This window comes from Bos grunniens, chromosome 21 (genome assembly GCF_055505025.1).
Source record: "Bos grunniens cultivar Pamir isolate PY7600 chromosome 21, Bosgru_T2T1.0, whole genome shotgun sequence".
Classification (NCBI taxonomy): Eukaryota; Metazoa; Chordata; class Mammalia; order Artiodactyla; family Bovidae; genus Bos; species Bos grunniens.
In genome coordinates, this window is record NC_141185.1 from 9,450,979 (window position 1) to 9,468,368 (window position 17,390).

Here is a 17,390-nt window from a genome sequence, read left to right on the forward strand (position 1 = left end):
TAGATTCCGGATTCTAAGGAAAGAGGGTAAACCGACTTTCTGTCTAATATAGGGACTAGATATAGCATGGTTTTCTTCTCTCTCTCTCTCTTTTTTTTTTTAATGGAAACAAGGTCATAATGTCATTGGAGAAAAACGTGTTTCTCTTTCTCGCCTTGCAGTTGACAATTAAAGCACTACACGTGCGTCCAGAGTCTGGCAGGTCCCCACAGGAGTGCTGCCTCAGAGTATCACTAATGCCACTTCGCCTCAATATTGACCAGGTTTGTATTGCAAGCAGAATTGCATGGAGGTATGATTAAATAGATATCCTGTGTTCAGAGTGAGAAATTTAATTTATTAGAATTATAATGTTGTTTATTATTTAAAGTTTATGGAGTTTGCATAATTAAAACAGACTTCTGCTGGTAAAGGACAGGACAGATTCATTCGGTGTTTGAAATCTGAACTGTGAGTAAACATTAGATGTTATCCTTCTGTCTCCTACTTGCTGTCTACGTGACAGAGCACTTAATACCTGCCTCTTACATTCTCTGATCTTTACACACATACTCCTGATGCAGATACACAGGTGTTTTCAGGAGATGGAAGGACTCCCTGATATATATTATTGAAAGGTATAGGGGGCTATAATCACAGCACCTGTAAAGGAATTCCTGGGCAAAATGACAAATTAGTAGATTGGCACTTAAACAGGTCACAAACAAAACAAATTTATGGAAATAAAGAAATTCATTTTCCTATATTCTAGCAAGCACCCCATCAAACAGTTCTGGGTTTTGCATTCACCCAGAGAGCAGTCTAAGGCATAGTTGGTGCCTCCTCTACAAGCTCTGTTCAAGGCCTCTGAAGACGGGATGCTTTGCAGTGTAGTAGTGAAAGCATGGGTTTGCGGTCAGACCTGGGCTCACATCTCAGTTCTCTTTTACTAATTGTGTGGCTTTGGGTAAGTAACTAACTCTCTAAGCCTCAATTTCTTCGCTGATAAAATGGAAAACATAGTACATTTAGCATCATTTTTTAAAACATGAGGATCGGAGAAGGAAATGGCAACCCACTCCAGTGTTCTTGCCCGGAGAATCCCAGGGACAGGGGAGCCTGGTGGGCTACCGTCTGTGGGGTCGCACAGAGTCAGACACGACTGAAGCAACTTAGCAGCAGCAGCAGCAGCGTCTGTAAACGGAGAAGGCAATGGCACCCCACTCCAGTACTCTTGCCTGGAAAATCCTATGGACGGAGGAGCCTGGTGGGCTGCAGTCCGTGGGGTCGCGAAGAGTTGGACATTGCTGAGTGACTTCACTTTCACGCATTGGAGAAGGAAATGGCAACCCACTCCAGTATTCTTGCCTGGAGGATCCCAGGGACGGCGAAGCCTGGTGGGCTGCCGTCTATGGGGTGGCACACAGTTGGACACGACTTAGGCGACTTAGCAGCAGCAGCGTCTATAAAACACTTACCTTGGTGCCTGGCACACAGTGTTAAAGATCACAGGTGTTACCTGTTACCGTCATTAACTGAAGCATATAACAACTGTATAAAATAAATGGAGTTTTTATAATGATCTGCTTTTGAAATAACAAAGCCTTCCTGTTGTATCGTATATATTGGTGTGAGCTCAGGTTTGGAAGCAGCGTATATGTTGGGTAATATTATTTGTTTGCTCAATAATATTGATTAATGCTGATTCACTATTTAAATAAGTAGCAGATATATCAGGAATAATCTTAAATGATGTTTATATTGTAAACAAACTATAGGCCTAGCTCAGAGAAAATGTATTGTGAAGCACAGACGTGTAGCACAACTTTACATTACTATGTGTAGCTTCTGAGCTGGGTCAGACTTGCCAGTGTGTACTTAGATTTATGTTTTCTCATTATGGTAACAATCTTTTGAAATCTGTATTTTAATTTAATTTATCCATATTGGCCTAGTAGGAATATGATGCAGTATTTATGGGAAATTCAGTCTGAAAAATCACCAGTGTGAGCAAGAATTTGAACAAGATTTATCTTTATGGCATGACTTTACCAGACTTAGTAAGCCCAATTTTCTCTAATAAGCCTTTTCTTTAATATTGAATGTTAATTTCTAATGTAGAACTATTAAACAGTATGATTTTAAAATGGAGAAATGTTAATCTTAGAAAAAAAAAATCAGGGAAATAAATGTTACGACTAAACTGAGGAGGAATGGGAAATCATTTCCCAAGATGTGAAACCTACGGAAACAAAGCCATGCTACAAATGTATGACTTAGTGAGGAATATTACAATACAAAAGAGTCCTTTCTTCTAAGACTGACATACTATGCCAAGCAGTCATTTGAATAGCAAGCCAAATTTGTATTTTTCTTTTAAAAACAAATCAGTTGATGATGATAATGTTTTGAGTAATATGTTTTTTACCAAGCATATCTCTGACTTTATCTTAACTGGATCAGAGCAACATGTTGTTTGCTCATGTTTTTAAAAAGCTGCATTGCTGTTGACATTTGGTGCAGTTGATTCCACAGCTCAGGGTACCTGTAGGACAGGCAGGACACTGGGGTCACTAAGATGGAGTGACTTCCACGTGGGGAGGTGAGGAGATGATGGAGGTTGTGTAAGTAGGATGCTGGAGATTCAAAATCTGAAGGGGCCAGATTTCCTGACTTTCTTAGTCTGGTGATCATTTTAGTATTGAACTGCCTGTAAATCTGTGTAGGGAAGACATCAGTTCAGTTCAGTTGCTCAGTCATGTCCAACTCTTTGTGACCCCATGGACTGTAGCATGCCAGGCTTCCCTGTCCATCACCAACTCCCGGAGCTTGATCAAACTCATGTTCATTGAGTTGGTGATGCCATCCAACCATCTCATCCTCTGTCGTCCCCTTCTCCTGCCCTCAATCTTTCTGAGCATCAAGATCTTTTCCAGTGAGTCATATTAATTCCAAATCATTTGCTGAGTAACTGTCCCAGGTCTGAACTAGGATGCTGGGAATACATAGATGAAGAAACATCCCTTCCTCAGAGATCTCTATGTAATAGAGAGAGTACCAAAAAAACAGAGGACTTTAACACCCTGTGATGAAGTAGGCATAAAGATAAGTCCCATTGAAAGAGGACTTTTAGCCTGGGCTGGGAGTTTGGAAGATGAGGGGTGATCAGGAAAGGCTTTCTGGAGGTAACACTCAAGCTGGTCCTAAGGAATGTGCAACTGTGAATATTTGTAAAGGCATTGAGGGCCTAATGCAGGTTATGAGATGAGACGTGAGGCCGTTGGGTAGGACAGGTGCCCAGTGGAGGTCGGAAATGGTGAGCATGTAGCAGCGCCAGTTTGCATGTTTGTGACTTTTTTCAGCATCACCTGAGTATGACATTGAAAGTAATTCTTTTAAACCTTAAGTCGTATCTCACTGATAGTAGCCTTTATCATAGGACCTTAAAGCTAGAAATAACTGTTTTATAGTTCAAGTTTAGTATAAATAAACCATACTTTTTAAAATTAAAAAAAATGATTGTACTGAGGTATAATTTATATATAATAATAGGCAGAGATTTTTAGGTATACAGTTTGAGTTTGACAGATATATACACTTGAGTAACTACCGCACCAGTTGAGATATAGAACAGTTTTTTTACTCTGCAAAATTCGCTTGTGTCCCTTTGTGGTCAGTCCACCATCCCAAAGCAACTGCTGATCTCATTTCATCACTGTAGAGCAGCTTTTTTTGTTCTACAGCTTATAAATGGAATTGTATCTGGCTTCCTGTTCTCAACATTATGCCCAGGAGATTTTTCTGTGTTGTAGCATGTATCAGCAGTCCATTCATTTTTACTCCTGAGCAGTGTTTCATTGTATGGGTACAACACTTGTTTATTCATTTACTTACTAATTCACAGTGGATTGTTTCCTTGTTTTTGGCTCTTAATGGATAAAGCTGTTATGAAATTTGAAGTCTTTTAATGGACATATTTTTCAGTTTTCTTCGGTAATGATAAACAGGATGTCTAGGTCATAGGGTGAATGTGTGTTACGATCATAAGAAGCTGCCAAATAGTTTTCCACAGTGGTTGTACCATTGCAGGTTCGTGGCAGTAAGAGATGAGAGCAACAGCTGCTTCATGCTCTGACCAAACCTGGTGTTGTCTTTTTAATTTTGGCTCTCTTATTTGGTGTTCATTGCCATTTTAATTTGGATTTCCCCGATGACTGAAGAACTGTACAAAAAAGATCTTCATGACCCAGATAATCATGATGGTGTGATCACTGACCTAGAGCCAGACATCCTGGAATGTGAAGTCAAGTGGGCCTTAGAAAGTATCACTACAAACAAAGCTAGTGGAGGTGGTAGAATTCCAGTGGAGCTATTCCAAATCCTGAAAGATGATGCTGTGAAAGTGCTGCACTCAATATGCCAGCAAATTTGGAAAACTCAGCAGTGGCCACAGGACTGGAAAAGGTCAGTTTTCATTCCAATCCCAAAGAAAGGCAATGCCAAAGAATGCTCAAACTACTGCACAGTTGCACTCATCTCACATGCTAGTGGCAGTGGCACCCCACTCCAGTACTCGTGCCTGGAAAATCCCATGGACGGAGGAGCCTGGTAGGCTGCAGTCCATGGGGTCGCTAAGAGTCGGACACCACTGAGCGACTTCACTTTCACTTTTCACTTTCATGCATTGGAGAAGGAAATGGCAACCCACTCCAGTGTTCTTGCCTGGAGAATCCCAGGGACGGGGGAGCTTGGTGGGCTGCCATCTATGGGGTCGCTCAGAGTCAGACATGACTGAAGCGACTTAGCACTTAGCACACACTAGTAAAGTAATGCTTAAAATTCTCCAAGCCAGGCTTCAGTAATATGTGAACCGTGAACTTCCTAATGTTCAAGCTGATTTTAGAAAAGGCAGAGGAACCAGAGATCAAATTGCCAACATCTGCTGGATCATGGAAAAAGCAAGAGAGTTCCAGAAAAACATCTATTTCTGCTTTGTTGGCTATGCCAAAGCCTTTGACTGTGTGGATCACAATAGACTGTGGAAAATTCTTCAAGAGATGGGAATACCAGACCACCTGACCTGCCTCTTGAGAATATATGCAGGTCAGGAAGCAACAGTTAGAACTGGACATGGAACAACAGACTGGTTCCAAATAGGAAAAGGAGTATGTCAAGGCTGTATATTGTCAGCCTGCTTATTTAACTTCTATGCAGAGTACATCATGAGAAACGCTGGGCTGGAAGAAGCACAAGCTGGAATCAAGATTGCCAGGAGAAATATCAATAACTTCAGATATGCAGATGACACCACCCTTATGGCAGAAAGTAAAGAGGAACTAAAGAGCCTCTTGATGAAAGTGAAAGAGGAGAGTGAAAAAGTTGGCTTAAAGCTCAACATTCAGAAAACGAAGATCATGGCATCTGGTCCCATCACTTCATGGGAAATAGATGGGGAAGCAGTGGAAACAGTGTCAGACTTTGTTTTTTGGGGCTCCAAAATCACTGCAGATGGTGACTGCAGCCATGAAATTAAAAGACACTTATTCCTTGGAAGGAAAGTTATGACCAACCTAGATAGCATATTCAAAAGCAGAGACATTACTTTGCCAACAAAGGTCGCCTAGTCAAGGCTATGGTTTTTCCTGTGGTAATGTATGGATGTGAGAGTTGGACTGTGAAGAAGGCTGAGTGCCGAAGAATTGATGCTTTTGAACTGTGGTGTTGGAGAAGACTCTTGAGAGTCCCTTAGACTGCAAGGAGATCCAACCAGTCCATTCTGAAGGAGATCAGCCCTGGGATTTCTTTGGAAGGAATGATGCCAAAGCTGAAACTCCAGTACTTTGGCCACATCATGCGAAGAGTTGACTCATTAGAAAAGACTCTGATGCTGGGAGGGATTGGGGGCAAGAGGAGAAGGGGACGACAGAGGATGAGATGGCTGGATGGCATCACTGACTCAATGGACGTGAGTCTGAGTGAACTCCGGGAGTTGGTGATGGACAGGGAGGCCTGGCGTGGTGCGATTCATGGGGTCGCAAAGAGTCGGACACAACTGAGCAACTGATCTGATCTGATCTGATCTGATGACTGATGATGCTGAGCATCATCTCATGAGCTTATTCAACACTTGTACATCTGTTTTGAAGTCTCTGTATCTTTCTAGTTTCAAAGTTAGGTTGTTTGTCTTACTGAGTTGTAGGAAAGATTGAGGGCAGGAGAAGAGGGCGACAGAGGATGAGATGGTTGGATGGCATCACTGACTCAATGGACAAGAGTTTGAGCAAGCTCCAGGAGATGGTAAAGGACAGGGAAGCTGGCGTGCCGCGTGCATTCTGTGGGGTTGCAGAGTCAGACACGACTGAGCGACTGAACAGCAAAAGAGTTCAGCATAAATACCACAATCAACCATTTGGAGAACATTTTGAAAAGCTGATGATTAATATATCTTTGTCTGTTGTTTGTAGTAAAAACGTATAAAAATCACTGCCTTGTTAGTTGTCCTTTTCTCTTTTTTTTGAAGGCAGTCATAGAGGCAAAACATTTATAGTATTAAAATATTGCCATTTGGTGGCAAAGGATAACATTTTATATACTATTAACATGTAATATTTGATACATGTATGTATCATATCTGGGCTTCCCAGGTGGTGCTAGTGGTAAACAACTGCCTGCCAACGCAGGAGACGTAAGAGATGCAGATTCAAACCCTGTGTTGGGAAGATCCCCTGGAGGAGGGCGTGGCAGCCCACTAGTATTCTTGCCTGGAGAATCCCATGGACAGAGGAGCCTAGAAGCCTACAGTCCATAAGATCGCAGAGTCGGACATGACTGAAGTGACTTACCATGCACATGTACCATATATATAGCAATTTCTAATAAATGTATAAAATGTAAATAACATATAAACATCTACATAAATACATATGTGTAAAGAATAATAATGTAATGAACAATTCACCAACTTACTCCTCGACTGCAGAACCAGAATATTCTAATACTATTGAAGCTGTCTGCTTGTTCTTCAGTCCAGCCCCCAGTTTCTCATATGCAACATTACCTAAAAAAATACCTTTTTAGCATCCGTCATTGACACCTCTGACAAGTGTGATCAGTAGATCAGACCCTTTGGAATGCCACTCAGGCTTTCAGTGTGCTGTGGCATATTGTGACCCTGTAATTCACTTTCACGTTGTGTTTTGGTGCAGTTTTAATGTTTTATATTAATTTAAGATTGTTTTTAATGGAAAGGAAGAATAAGAAAGAACAGGCTCAGTTATTTAATTTTCATATTCTCCAAAATGGATTTGTCAGTTGCTGTGAAGCTGCTAATAATGGGCAAATATGGCTTGCATATACAACATCAAGACCAGTCCAGTTTCAGAAGAGACCACACTGAGTGGGTGATTTTATTTACTTTTAGTTTTTATTTTGAATATCATGTCCAGTGAAGAAAATGTACTCAGGCAATATAACATAGTGTTAAAAGCAGAAATAAGACATTAAGAACTTTTAAGTCACGTCTAAGTATTGAGTACTTGCTAGCTGCTATTATTATTGTTAGTAATACTACTGCTACCAATTCAGAGACCCAATGCCAAATAAGAAAGAGACTTCTATATTTCTATGAAAACTAAAATGTTCTTTGATTTAGAAATGGCCATTTAATTTCTAACTCATCTGTACATTAATTTCCACATCTATAAATTAATTTTCTGAGAGTTGTGAGAATTAACAAGGAAGAGTGAGAGAGAGAAAGGAATTGAGAATAGGCACAGTGCTGGCACTGGATAAATTATAGCTGTATATGAACAATGAGTGAAATGAGAGACTTCACGTTACTTCCTTTCACAGTTTTAAAAATAGCTGCACCTTTTTAAACCCTTTTAGTTATAATTACATCTCTCAATTTTAGGATGCCTTGTTCTTCTTGAAGGATTTCTTCACAAGTCTTTCTACAGAAGTAGAGCTGCTCATGACTCCAGATCCAGAAGGTATTAAATATGTAGAATCTGAAAAAGTCTGTAATGTGTACTTGGATTGATTTGATTGTTACGAGACCTTTTTGAGAATGTACTTACAGATCTTTTCTCTCATTTATATAAATGTGTTCCATGATTATTTTTCTTAAGTTGTGCATATGCAGTTTATGTAAAAGTACTGTTGTTCCCCCTTATCCTCAGGAGGTACGTTCCAAGACCCCCAGTGGGTGCCTGAAATTGCAGATAGTACCAAACCCTAAATGTACTAAGTTTTTTCTTTACATACTAGCCTATGACAAAGTTTAATTTATAAATTAGGCACAGTAAGAGACTAACAATAATAACTAATAAGAACAATTGTAACAGTATACTATAATAAAACTTAGGTGAGTATGATCTCTTTCTTTCTTTCAAAATATCTTGTACAAATTTAATGCCTTTTCCATCTTAGCTAAACACTTATCATGCACTGTAGCTATAACCTTTGTAGTTTGAGGTATGACAGCAAAATGGGCATGAATTCCTTTTTCCTTCATCACAGTTTTACAAATTTGTTCTTACTGTAGATCTTAGCAAGCTGAGCATATGGTTTTTTTTTTTTCCTTATTAAGAACTTTCATCTTTTCACTTAATATATTATGGCTTTTCTTTGGTGTATTGGAATTGCCAGCATCATTGTTCTTGCACTTTGGAGTCATTATTAATAAAATAAGGGTTACTTACCATAAGCACCGACCTGATAACCGAGACGTCCACCCAGTGACTCACGGGCGGGATATGCTGGACAGAGGGCTGATTCACCTTCCGGTGGGGCAGGGAAATGGTGCAAGATTTCATCATGCTGCTCAGTGGTATGCGGTTGAAAACTTAGAAGTTGTTTATTTCTGACATTTTCCATTTCGTATTTTTGGACCATAGTTGGAAAGTGAAACTAAAGATGGAGAGGGGGCTACTGTGAAAGATTTATCTGTAGCAGTAGTTATATTTATTAAACGAAATACTGTAAAACAAGTTAACTGTAGCTTGGTTTAAGTTGCTCTAAAGAAGCATATACCTAATTTTCCAAATGTGCACATTACCTTTTCAGTTAAAAAGTCTCCAGGGGCTGATGTCACCTGCAGTTTGCCAAGGCATTTAAGCGCCTCAAAAGAGCCAAATCTAGTTCTTTCTTTCCCTGGGCCAAAGCAGCCTTCCCCAAATGGCAGTGCCAATTCAGTGCAAGCGGTTAATGGGGAAGAAGAGAAGGACTTCTCTCCTGAAGAAGCATTGTTTAGTGATCAGCCTGTGTTTTTTAGGTAAATCATTTAATTTTGATAACAAAAGACGTTATTTTAGAGTTTGAAAGTTGTTCTTTAACGTGTTTGTGTGACAGAAATCGTGGAATTACTTTAGCTTTTCTCTGCACTGGCAAATAATCAGTGGGTATGAGTCAGAATGACTGAAACGACTTAGCATACAAGTATGCATACTTATTTACATGGGGCTTCCTGGGTGCTGTCAGTGGTAAAGAATCCACCTGCCAGTGTAGGAGACACAAGAGATGCGGGTTCGATCCCTGAGTCAGGAAGAGGAAATGGCAGTCCGCTCCAGTATTCTTGCCTGGAAAATTCCATGGTCAGTGGAGCCTGGTGGGTTACAGTCCATGGGACTCTAAAGAGTTGGACATGGCTGAGCCCGCACAAACACAGATACACACAGACACACACACGTTTATACGTGGGCCCCCCAACTTGCACCTTTCATTTACACATAATAACCCTGGCTCAGGACTCAGCCTCCTGTTGAACCTGTAGCAGAAATTTTCTCTTCACTTAGTCTCTTCCTTTTTCCTCTTTCTGTCTTTCTCTTCTGATCACTCTCAGAGCCTGTTGGTGTCTCCATGACCATGATGCTGTCTTTTTCCCTTACACACCTCACCTTCAGCACCCCTCCCTTTTCCCTTACGGGGATTTTCTGTCTGATTTCTCTGCCCTTCCCTATCACTGCTGTGTCTCTTGTGACCCTCTGTCCTCTGGCTAAGTTGGCATCATAGGGAAACCCAGGTCCCTATACTGCTGCTGGCTGCTGTGACTACAGCCAACCACTAGCTTGTTGTCTGTCATTTCCAGTTTCATTCATTCTTCCCTTCTTTCTTTCCCAGCCCTTGATGGTGGGGATGGAGCCTAGGATCTCTATCGGAAGGAAAGAGGTCAAAGATCAAAACCACCTCTGTTATGAGAGACAACTCCCTTCCCTGGTTTTCTGTACTCCTCTCCTGCTGACATCAGTGTTCCCCAAGTTCTGTCTTTCTCTCTAAGGTTAGACTTTAGGTATGGCCCAAAGTGGGCAGTTGTTGTCGTTCAGTCACTGAGTCATGTCTGACTCTTTGCAACCTGATGGACTGTGGCCCCCCAGGCTCCTCAGTCCATGGGATTTCCTGGGCAAGAATCCTGAAATGGGTTGCCATTTCCTTCTCCAGGGAATCTTGCTTACTTAGGAGTCAAATCCATGTCTCCTGCATTGGCAGGAGATTCTTTACCACTGAGTCACCTGGGAAGTTCTAAGTAGGCAGTACAACTATTTTAAAGTGTTTTCATGTTTTGAATATCTTGTGTATTGATGAAAATAGTCAGAAAATATAATAGAATATGAGAATTGGAAAGATCCTGAGATAGAGGTTCTCTGGTGATTCTTAACTTTTCCATCATAAAGGAAGAGCCTCTTTTATTATTTTCCTACTTTGCTTTTTTATTAAAATTTTTTTCTACCAAAAAACTGTGTATCCTAAGAAATAATTTGAACTCTCATTTTATATTAATCACGTATAAGCTGCCGATTTTTGTTTTTTGTGAACACTGGATAACCGTTATTAAAAAAAATCAAATCGTTACAATTTTGGTCTGAGAACATGGAAACTTGGCACTTTCTAATCAGTTTGTATAGCCTCACTTGCTTAGGTAAATATGTGTTTTTTCCACTAGACTACTTAATAGCTTGTAGATTTCTGTTTCTGCTCTCAAAAACTGCTGGAGTGCCTCGGACCCCGGTGTAGTCCTTAGTGACGTGGTTTAGATTACTCACTTCACTGGTGAGGAGCTTAATGCGAGAGAGGAGAGGTGACTTGCTCAAGGCCACACAGTTGCCAAGCCAGGACTAGAATGGAGGTTTTCTTAATCCCAAATTCAGTACATTTTCCAATTAATGACATAATAGTCTCCTCTCCTACAAACATTTATTCACTCCACAAATATTTATTGAACACAGTATATGTATGTCAGATTTTGTTCTAGGTACAGTGAACAGAGTAGAGAAAAATCTCTCTTGAGTTGAGCTTACAGATAATTAAGATATTTGGTCTACCCTGTTACATGCCTTGGAGGAACAGAGTGAGAAAGGTGACGCAGGTGTTGAGGGGCTGTTGGCACAGAACCAGATACAGACGGCTGTTTGGAAGATGAGGGGTGACCTGGACCCCAGACTCCTGTAGTCACTGATGTAGATTTAGCACTTCCTTTTTAGAGTCAGTTAAGGACTTTTCCAGGATGACTTGGGATAACTTAGGATATAACCACTGACATTAATTCTGTAATAAAATGTGTTTCAACTTACAATTTACAGTCCAACTTTTGGAAGCCAACTGCTTTTGTTTGATGTGTATAATTGTAATTTCATTCAGAATTCCCAAGTGTGTCAGTATCCCGTTTACAAGCATTCATTTCAAGAGTGTAAAAATTCACCAATGTAGATGGGGTTTAAAAATTAACTGATGAAGACACTTAGGCTCAGAGAGTTTAAATTACTTGCCTTGACTGTATCCCATATAACTGATAAAACTAGGGTTCATGTCTGGGTCTTCTGGAGGTTTGTTTCATCATGGAACTAAAATAAATACCTTAGCTCTTCTTTTTTACTTCTTGGTGATGATTATATTATTTGGTTTAATCTTGAAAGTTATTTTTGTTAGTTTACTCTCTGTATGAATTGAATACCTGCCAGAATAAATTTCTCTAACTTAAGTTTTGTTTAGTAAACAAGGAAAGGGTTTTTAAAATAAAATAAATAAAATTTATAAGATTAACATTGTTTAGTTGGTATATTGTCTTAAGGTATACGGCTGAAAGACATTCTCTTTTATTTAGATCTTAATATATCCACATTATTTATTTTGTGGTTTTTATTCTCCAGTTGAAAAGGTTAATTTACATCTAATTTCAGCTATTAGTAATTTTTAATATAAATAACTCCCCTTCTTTCTTTATCTTCAGAGAATTCAGATTCACATCAGAAGTTCCTATTCGACTTGATTATCATGGGAAACATGTATCAATGGATCAGGTCTGGAAATTTTGCACAAATATACTCTACAGAATTATCTCATTTGTTTTTCTAGTGGACTCAGTTTTTAGGAAACTTTTTCGATCGTAGTTTATGTGTTTGAAATGAAGTGTAAGATTTTAAAATTTAATTCTATTTTTAAAGTAAATATAATTTACTTAAAGATCCAAATTTTACTTAAGTAAATTTACTTAAGTAAAATTTGGATGTCAGTTGGGTCTTATAAAATACATATATTTTTTTGCTATACATATTTTAGGTGTTTTAGCTTAATTAGTGAATTTTTTTTTTATTTTAAAGGGTACATTAGCTGGGATTTTGATTGGTCTCGCCCAGTTAAACTGCTCTGAACTAAAGCTGAAGAGGCTTTTCTATCGGCATGGGTAAGTTGATTTATCATATGAGACTTTAAGATGTAGTTACTAAAGTTAGTTTACAACTAGCCAACATACATAAGTTAATTATTTTACAATGTTATTTGCAGAGAGCTCATTTTTAGAGGATTTTTACCGGCTAGGGGCTATTTTTTTTATTCTGAGAGAATAGTAGCAGTTTGAAGAGAGCATTTCCCCCAAAAGCAGCTATAGTTAGGACTTTTTTTATAATTTCCCAAAGTTATAAATTAGCCTATATGGAAGTTCACAAGGTAATGGTCCTTAGTAGCTAAGAACTGTGTGACAATTAGAGACGTTGAATTAATCCTTTAGATGTTAAAGCTTTAGATGTTAAAGCTTTAGATGTTAAAGAAGTAAAAACAGTGGAAATGCACACTTGTATATATTACCTTAGCCTTTTATAGAAATTATTAGCATTACAATTAGGTTAAATGTATGTGTATACACACATATATATAGTAGAATTCAAAATCTATAAAATTTCATCCATGTAATTTGTAGATTTTTTTGTCTTAAGTAAAAAAAAAAAATCCCCCAAACTGTGTAAACCTATAAATGTCACTCTTCTTCCCATATACTAATAGTCATTTTCTCTAGTTTGCTAGGTGTGGACAAATTATTCTCATACGCAATCACCGAGTGGCTTACTGACATTAAGAAGAACCAGCTGCCAGGAATCCTGGGAGGTGTTGGGCCTATGCATTCACTAGTACAGCTAGGTGAGTGTTCTTTTTTTAATTAGAAGATAATTTATTTTACCTGATCAGTGATTCTTTACCCTTTCGGGACTATGGATGCCTTCGAGAATCTATGTGAGGATCATCTTTCTAGAAAAATCTACCTGTTAGTGATACACAAAAAATGTTGCCTCGCGTTTTAGGGGTTAAAAATCCTAGGGTTAGGATATAGCAGAGATTTGAGCTCCAGTGCTCCTGTTTTTCTTTTTACATGTGTTCTGATTGTGGTAAAAGTCACATAATATAAAACACACTGTCTAAACCGTATTTAACTGCGCTTCAGTGGCGCTGAGGACGTTCACGTTGTTGTGCAGCTCTCACCATCATCTGTCTCCTGAACTTTCCACTTTCCTAAACTGAACTCTGTCCCCATTAAACACGTAAGTCCTCATTCCTCACCACCCGCCTAACCCACCTCCGACATCTGCCAGTGTATTTTCCCACTCTGTGAATTGAGGAATATACATTGCCTGTTCTAGGCACCTTGTATAAATGGAAGCAAGCAGTGTTTGTCTTCACCTGCTGTACTCCAGTACTCTATTAATTTCTGCATGTTGACTGCTGTTCTAGTGCAAGGCCTCAAGGACTTGGTCTGGTTACCAATTGAGCAGTACCGAAAGGACGGCCGCATTGTCAGAGGGTTTCAGAGAGGGGCTGCCTCCTTTGGCACCTCGACAGCGATGGCTGCTCTCGAGCTCACGAATAGAATGGTTCAAACCATACAGGTAACTTTCCATAGACCAGCTTAATCTCCAGAAAGAGGGAGAGCCATTAGAAACACTTGACTTATCTTGGTTTTAAAATGGCACCATGAAAATGTATAAAATACTGAGAATATTTTATTTGTAATGACTTAGTATCATTAAAATTTTTTTTGATTAGCTGTCCATTGTTAAATAATTAGTAGAATAAAGTGGTGGACTACAGTGTCAAATTTGTTTGCCTGTTTCAGGTAAATTATAACTATTAAGTTAGCCAAAGATTTATTTCAGCACATTTATGTGGAGAGATCATAGCTGAATGTAATGAAGGCACTAGAGAGCTGATAGTAGTTGTATGCAGGTTTGCTAGTAAGTATTAAGCTCCAGTTGGCCTTACCCAGTTGTGCACAGACCATGCATTCTTGTCTAGCCTGGTAACAGAGTGTTCTCAGAGAGATGAGGAACTGAAAAAAGCTGCTCAACGCAGATACTAATGTATACGTTAACGTTCTTGTTATAAAAGGAATACGTTCTGGTTGTAAAGAATTCCGTCGCTGCAGAATTCCTCTGCAGAATTCCTCTGCCGCTCCTCACTCCCCTTAGGAAGTGTGCTGCTGGAGCGTAACTCCCCAGACTTTGTTGTGACTCACTCTTTCCTCTCTGATGAAACGATCCAGGCAGCAGCGGAGACTGCGTATGACATGGTGTCTCCAGGCACCCTTTCTATCGAGCCCAAGAAGGTCAGGAGGTTCCCCCATCACCGGTTAGCCCACCAGCCAGTGGACCTGAGGGAAGGGGTGGCCAAGGCCTACAGTGTCGTGAAGGAGGTGAGTGGCTGCCCCAGGGGATGGACCAGGAGCAGTTTGCGTCCTTCCCTGGAGTTTGTCTAAAGAGCAGCAGGGCTTGGGCTTCGTTCTGAAGGACCCTAGGGTGGCTTTGGGACTGTTTTGCCACTGATGAGTGCAGATGTGTGTGTAGGGAAGAGGGGAGGGCTACGTCCTGGCCTGCAGGCTCTCAAGAAGACTAGCAGTCTCGTGGGAAGACTGGTCTCTTTATGGACAGAAGAAAGCAAGGGGTGGTAGAAACACACCATGAACTCACCAGGGAAGTTTACCCATGTTTGTATTTTGCTGTTTTCCTCAGATTTGTTTAAAAAGCAAAATTTTTTTAGGTTAATCGCAAACCCTAATTCCGTTCCCATGCGTTCACAATCCTGAAGATGGTACATTTTTTTTCTGTGCATATTTTTATAGTTTCATATAAGTATGGCATCATAAGCAAATACTATTGTTTATATTTTAAAAGTTAGCATAAATGGTATCATATATATCTGTATATTTTGTCTTTAAAGATACATCCTTGTTGATATGTGTAGGTCTGATTTAAACTTTTATCGTGTTTCATTGTGTGAATATAGCATAATTTATTTATCTTTGTGTTGGTGGACAGTTTCCATTTTTTCCCCTAAAATACTTCTATTGGAATGTCATTTAAATGCCCCTTTGTTCACATGTGCAAGAGGTTGTTAAAGGTAGAACTGGTGATTTCTAACCGTTTGAATCCTGAGACTTATTAAACGTTGCCCGATTTATTAAGCATTGCCAGATTGTAGTTTAGTTGCACCAGTGAATCCTGGTTCTTTATGGATGTTGACAGGAGCATTCCCTCCCTGTCTTAATCTTTTTCTTTTTTTCATTGACATATGAGGAAGTTTGAGGTCATTTTACTTATGATTTGTGTATTAGGATTTCATTAACGATATTTTCCTCTGTCATATTCCGACAGACAGAAGTGCCTTAGAACAGTCTTTTACCTGACAAAAGTAACCTCTGTGGTTCCAAATGCAGGAAGACCATTGAAGTAAGGATATGTATTAGTGGCTAAATAAAGGCAAGGCCATTGGTCACCTCTCTTAAAAAGAGATTTAGTTGTTAGAATAAAGAGAGCTGATTACCTGTCAGTTCTGTTCCTATAGATGTCAGGATTGGGCCAGTTATCAGTAGACATGTTAGAAATCAGGTTTGTAAAAACGATCCTGGGCTTTCAGGCATAGCAGGGGCAGCTGGCAGCAGGATATTATAGCACTTAGGTATGTAGCACTTTGGGCTTCCTGGGTGGTGCAGGAGTAAAGAATCTGCCTGCCGGTGTAGGAGACACAGGAGACGATGGTTTGATCCCTGGGTCAGGAAGATCCCCTGGGAGAGGGAATGGCTGCCCACTCCAGTATTCTTGCCTGGAAAATCCAATCCAACGGAGGGGCTTGGCAGGCTACAGTCCATGGCGTCACAAAGAGTCAGGCACAACTAAGCAGCTAACACTTCACTTCACAGATTGTGAAAGTGAGGACTAGATTTGGGGCCAGGACGAGGTTCCTTGATTTCCCTGAGAGTGTGAAGTTCTTCTCTCCAGGCCCTTCACTGAAACCATCACAAGAGGACACTGCTTTGTGGCCCTTAGGGGTCCTGAGTTAGACAAAAGGGAGAGGTTTGAAACCCATACGTGACGACTGACCAGTGACAACAGCGTGACGTTTTACCACCCTGGCTCGACCTACACATTTACATAGTCAGCTCTAAAGCTCAGCAGTCATGATTATTTTCATGTCACACAGTTGTAAGAAGGATGAAAAATGCTACAAAAACTTCATTTGTGGTTATTAAACATGTTCCTGCTTTGTGTTCTCAGAGTTTTCTCTATTTAATAAAGTGTTCTATTTAGTCTCTTATCTTAATTGAATGTTCCAGTTATCTTTTCTAGTGCATAGCCAGTAGTTTAAAACTAATTAAATTATTTTATGGAGCTCAGTAGAATTAGGTTTTCCTGTTGCAGTTGAGTCACAGGAGCTATCGCCATGTTCATTTAGTGATTGTATTTATTCAGGAAGCTTTGTTTGCTAAATTTGATTTAACCAGAGTGATTAATTGTGCCAGAGAAGCTATTCTTGGAGTATTAACTATTTCCGTGCACATCCCTGTGTGAAACTGTAGTCTAGCTACATTTTCTGTATATAAGTGTCATAACAAAATGCTGAATTGTAATTGTCCCTTACTTTCCCTTTGGAGAAGGAAACGGCAGCCCACTCCAGTATTCTTGGCTAGAGAATTCCATGGACAGAGGAGCCTAGTGGGCTATGGTCCATGGGGTCACAAAGAGTCGGACACAACTGAGGGACTACCACTTTCCCTTAGAATTGTCATAAAAGTAATTATCCTGGGTTACCTCAAAAGTACAGTTTCTGCTTTGATTTCCATTTGGTTACAAACCTGCTCTTGATGAACTCTATAG

The 17,390-nt window shown here is 39.7% G+C and overlaps 1 protein-coding gene across 5 annotated transcripts in view; it reads left to right on the forward strand.

Annotated features, from left to right (window-relative positions):
- Nucleotides 1-17,390, forward strand: part of ATG2B (autophagy related 2B) — an 81,361-nt gene that overhangs the window by 58,954 nt on the left and 5,017 nt on the right. For all 5 annotated transcript variants that reach the window (XM_086363035.1, XM_086363037.1, XM_086363036.1 and 2 more), the window contains 8 exons: nt 162-263; nt 7,892-7,970; nt 9,046-9,253; nt 12,203-12,272; nt 12,573-12,655; nt 13,265-13,386; nt 13,975-14,129; nt 14,783-14,932. In XM_086363035.1, the coding sequence (XP_086219161.1) occupies nt 162-263; nt 7,892-7,970; nt 9,046-9,253; nt 12,203-12,272; nt 12,573-12,655; nt 13,265-13,386; nt 13,975-14,129; nt 14,783-14,932 (969 nt within the window). The remainder of the gene's footprint in view (nt 1-161; nt 264-7,891; nt 7,971-9,045; nt 9,254-12,202; nt 12,273-12,572; nt 12,656-13,264; nt 13,387-13,974; nt 14,130-14,782; nt 14,933-17,390) is intronic.